General features: G+C 41.8%; 1 protein-coding gene across 1 annotated transcript; it reads left to right on the forward strand.

Moving 5' to 3' along the window:
- Positions 1-579: 579 nt before the first annotated feature.
- On the forward strand, positions 580-1,354 carry LOC120288864 (probable 2-oxoglutarate/Fe(II)-dependent dioxygenase). The gene is made up of 2 exons (XM_039303053.1): positions 580-803; positions 892-1,354. Exons 1-2 carry the CDS (start codon positions 580-582, stop codon positions 1,352-1,354), a joined length of 687 nt encoding a protein of 228 aa, XP_039158987.1.
- The last annotated feature ends 3,537 nt before the right edge of the window (positions 1,355-4,891 follow it).

Raw genomic sequence — 4,891 nt, forward strand, 5'->3', positions numbered from 1 at the left:
TCTTTGGATTGAATCTTCTTCCTTTTCTCGTTCAGCTTTCGAATCTTCTTATCATGAGAGCAAGTTCCTCATCATCCATATCGTCTTCAGAATCTGTAACATCAGAATCATCATTAGATTTTAATGCAATTGATTTATTACCTTTAGGATCTTCGTCTTCATTGATTCACTCCACTTCATAAGACTGAAGAGTTCCCACCAACTCATCAACAGATAGTGGCATGATTCTTTGGGTCTCTCTGATTGAGGTCTTTATGTGATTCCAATCCTTGGAAAGTCCACCCAGTAGCTTGCTTACTTTCATGGGATCAGAAATTGGTTGACCTTGATTTTCAAGACCATTCACGATTTCAGTAAAGCGAATGAACATATCCGTTATAGATTCTCCTGGTTTCATTTTGAAGGCTTCATATTGACCGAGGAGAATGTTGATTCTGGTCTCTTTCACTCGATCGGTTCCTTCATAGGTAATATGTAATCTATCCCAGACTTCTTTAGCTATAACACAAGAAGATATTCTGTTATATTCAGTAGGGGATAAAGCACCATATAAAGAACCATGGAGTGTTGGATGAAGGGATGAGGATGATGAAGGAGAACGTGCAAGGGTTCTTCGATCTGCCCCACCACGAGAAGCAAAAGTCAGCCCAGAAACCCGGAAGTCTCGAAGGTTACGGGCGGGCTTTCGTCACCTCTCACGACCGGAAGCTGCGGTGGAACGACACGATCTTCCTCAAATGCCATCCCCGCTCATGCGAAATCTTGATTCGTGGCCAAAAATCCCCCGGAATTCAGGTCATTCGGTTTCCATCCTTTCCGTTTATGTCGTGTTTGTGCACTTCGAGGTGGCTAAATTAAACAAATGTTAATTGTGAATGCTTTATCGATCAGGATAGCACTGGAGAAATACAACGAAGATATGAGGAAGCTGGCAGCGGAAGTAGTGAAGTATATTGGAATGGCGTTGGGGATTCATGAAGGCGAATTGGATCTGTTGACGAAAAGTTTCGGAGAAGGGAAATACGAGGTCAGGATGAATTACTACCCAGCATGCCCGGAACCTGAGAGAGCAATAGGCCTGTTGCCACATGCCGACATCTCGGGGATCACCCTGTTGACGGAGTGCGGCAACATCCCTGGCCTTCAGGTCCTTAGCAAGGACAACTGCTGGGTCACGGTTCCACCCGTTCCCGGCGGCATAGTCGTGAATTTAGGTCAAATCATGGAGGTTTACAGCAATGGCACGTACAGAGCGCCGGATCACAAAGCAGTGGTGAACAAAGAGAAGGAGAGGGTGAACTTGAACTCGACGCTGCCGGTGTCGAGTGTGCAAGAGCTGGTCAGGCAGCGATAGCCGGATGCTGTGCCCCCCATGTACCTTCGCAACGACATAGTAATGGCTGGTCACCATCGAGAGTTGTCGTAGGGCTTGCCTCGCATCAATCTGGGGAAGCCGATGGATCCTCCTTCTCGATCCACCGAGCTCTACAACCTTCACTCTGCCCGTCGTCAATGGGGTCTTTTCTTGGTACGATTTCTACTTGATCATTAGCTTAAACACATGTAGTCTTCTGTTTGTTGTTGTCACAATACCCGCTCTTTTTACTTCATACTCTCAAACTGGACTTATTTTACTAGTGGGGCGGTAAAATACCTGATCCCAGGCTCAGATGTAGGAGAGGGTTGCAAGGGGTCGCCAGCAACCTCGTTGGCCATTGCTGCCGCCCCACCAGCGATGAGGGCAGCGGTCGATGGGGCGGCGCTGTTTGTTTGTTTTTTTTTATAAATATTTTTTAATTTTTAATCTAATTTAAGTTTAATTTAGGTTGAAATTGTCTTAGGATGAAAATGCCCTCGATTGGCCAGAGTATCTAGTTGACCTGCGAGTCGATGAAGTTAGGTCATTCTTTAAAATAACCATAATCACTTCAAGCCTTTACTTGAAAAAAATGAGAATATTTCAAGTTTTTATTTGAAATAAGATTCACTTCAAACGTTTATTTTATTTTTGTCTAAGCGAGTGTGTCAAGTTAGTGAGTCATTTCTTGCATTTGAAATTATTATTAATTTAGAATCCATTGAGATGATCTCATAGAAACATGATCGGCATCATTTCATTGATCGGCACTATCTTCATGTACGACACGAACCATTGTCATTGAAAAATAGAAGGATCATGATAGTATCTCCATGGGAATGGGTTTTAATTTGGAAAAGCATAAGATTGTGATTTGCGGTGCATTGGAATAATTGAATATTAAATCACCTTTTTATTTAACAGCTTAAGCTATTAAAATAGTCGGTTGTAGCCATACAAAATTTGACATGGTGAATGTGCGTTAATGAACCATGGAGTGTTGGATGAAGGGATGAGGATGATGAAGGAGAACGTGCAAGGGTTCTTCGATCTGCCCCACCACGAAAGCAAAAGTCAGCCCGAAACCCGGAAGTCTCGAAGGTTACGGGCAAGCTTTCGTCACCTCTCACGACCCGGAAGCTGCGGTGGACGACACGATCTTCCTCAAATGCCATCCTGCTCATGCGAGAAATCTCGATCTGTGGCCAAAAAATCCCCCGGAATTCAGGTCATTCGGTTTCCATCCTTTCCGTTTATGTCCTGTTTGTGCACTTCGAGGTGGCTAAATTAAACAAATGTTAATTGTGAATGCTTAGTCGATCAGGATAGCACTAGAGAAATACAGCGAAGATATGAGGAAGGTGGCAGCGGAAGTAGTGAAGTATATTGGAATGGCGTTGGGGATTCATGAAGGCGGAATGGATCCGTTGACGAAAAGTTTCGGAGAAGGGAAATACGAGGTCGGGATGAATTACTACCCAAAGCATGCCCGGAACTGAGAGAGCAATAGGCCTGTTGCCACATGCCGACATCTCGGGGATCACCCCGTTGACGGAGTGCGGCAACATCCCGGCCTTCGGTCCTTAGCAAGGACAACTGGCTGGTCACGGTTCCACCCGTTCCCGGCGGCATAGTCGTGAATTTAGGTCAAATCATGGAGGTTTACAGCAATGGCACGTACGGAGCGCCGGATCACGGAAAGGTGAACAAAGAGAAGGAGAGGGTGTCCATAGCAACCTTTTGCTATCCCAGCCCGTCTCTTCCGGTCGGACCTTCTCCCGCTCCTCGCAGCCACCGGACTCCCCCTATCTACCAAAACCCTCTCGAACTCGGAGAATTCTGCAGGTTTCTTAAGCCACAAGCTTGATGATGCGGTTCCTTTCATCGACACTCTCAAGCTGTAGACACCGAACCGATGTGTTCGTCCTTTTCATCTTCTTCTTGTACTTTGTGAGTCGTGAAGATGCTTTCAGGTTGCTCTCCTATCCCGGCATTTCAATAAGACGGTAGAAGTTTCAGCTTGCGGGAGGATCTGAGTGAGGAGCTAAATTCCCGTCGGGAAGACGCGGCTCTAGGAAGCCTTTCGGTGGCCTTTTCCGGTCTTCAATCTTAATTTGTAAACATCTTTGCATATCTATGTTAACATTAACTTTCATTTCGCTGATTTCATGAGAAGTGCATGTGTGAACGCCGAGAACTCAACATTTTTCAAAATAGCTACCTCCAACTACGAGATGTAGCCACTTTTGTTCATTATGTCTAACACGAGGCGAAAGTGCTAATTAAATAAAAAATCAATTTTTTCATGACTTGTGCATCTATATTGTATTATCTATTGGAAAAAATAGCCATTTGAAATAAAATGAAAATAATATGATTGGTGCTAATTAAATCACAGTTGTGCAAACGTGCTTAGCACGCCTATTAATTAATAATCGCACATCCGCACGCTGGTATTGTGGGTCCCACACTCCAACCTTTTCTTTGAACAGACTAGAAAAAAGCTCATACTTATAAAATGACATATCTCCTCCCAACTTTCCTATGTGAGACAATGAAAAATCACATTTTGTTTGTTTTACAAACAAACAACCAACATTATCTTTGTGTCTGCATTCCACATTCTCCTTGGAAATCTACATGATGTCATTAGAGTAGGAGATGATTTGATTCTAATCATTCTAATTGCAAGTTAATTGATCTTGGTCAATTCATAAGATAAGATATTCGGAATATAGAACATGAAAAGTTATTTTGATTTGATTTTGATTATTCTAATAGAGAGAGCCCGCCGGTTTGTGTCCGCTCCAATTGAAAAAAGGGAGAGGTTGGCGTCCTCGAACTCAAGTCCTTATTTGAAATTTCCCAAAAATCAAATGAAATTTTAATTTAATCAAATCATGTAAGTCCATCCTAATTAAGTTGTCAAATGAGGTTGTTGTAGGACGCGAATGATAACTATTTTATTCCGTGCCCTATTTCTTTAGAAATATATTTTTGATTTCTATTCTCTAGACGAATTTCTAAACAAAAATATATGTTTGATTATGATATGAAATTTCTATTCCTCGAATAGAAATTAATTTAATATATCTTCCGAGATATCTCTCCCTCTAGGGCGACTGGCAGGTGATGAGCTTGCAAATGGCAAGTGGGCGGCCGACCGGTGGCAAGGGCGAGCGATAAGAAGATTTTTTTTTAATTTTTGTTTTTAGAATAGAAAAGTAGATAATTCCTACTTCTTATTTTTGTTCCTAACCTATTTTTGGGTTATATATTTGTCTCAGAAATTGAAAAAAAAAATTGCGTAACTAAATGGATATCTGTTTCAAACTATAAAAAGAAGAAGAAGAAGAAGAGAAACTTATCCCTCAATCTACAATAGTTAACTGGATTGTCAAATAGGCTCACAACTATGGTAAAATTAGGGCTGTTAAAAACCTAACGAAAACCGAATCGAACCAAAAAGCTTGTTTTTTTTTTGTTCGATTTTCATTAAAATCGATTTTTTTAATTACTTTGGTTTTTATCGAT

This window comes from Eucalyptus grandis, chromosome 10, assembly GCF_016545825.1.
Source record: "Eucalyptus grandis isolate ANBG69807.140 chromosome 10, ASM1654582v1, whole genome shotgun sequence".
Classification (NCBI taxonomy): Eukaryota; Viridiplantae; Streptophyta; class Magnoliopsida; order Myrtales; family Myrtaceae; genus Eucalyptus; species Eucalyptus grandis.

What these genes read in the sequence shown, in the direction of transcription:
- LOC120288864 (XM_039303053.1), top strand. Translation starts at nt 580, where the DNA reads ATGAGGATGATGAAGGAGAACGTGCAAGGGTTCTTCGATCTGCCCCAC. An exon ending in CCCGGAATTCAGGTCATTCG is followed by an intron (nt 804 to 891) that starts GTTTCCATCCTT and finishes TTTATCGATCAG; the next exon opens with GATAGCACTGGAGAAATACA.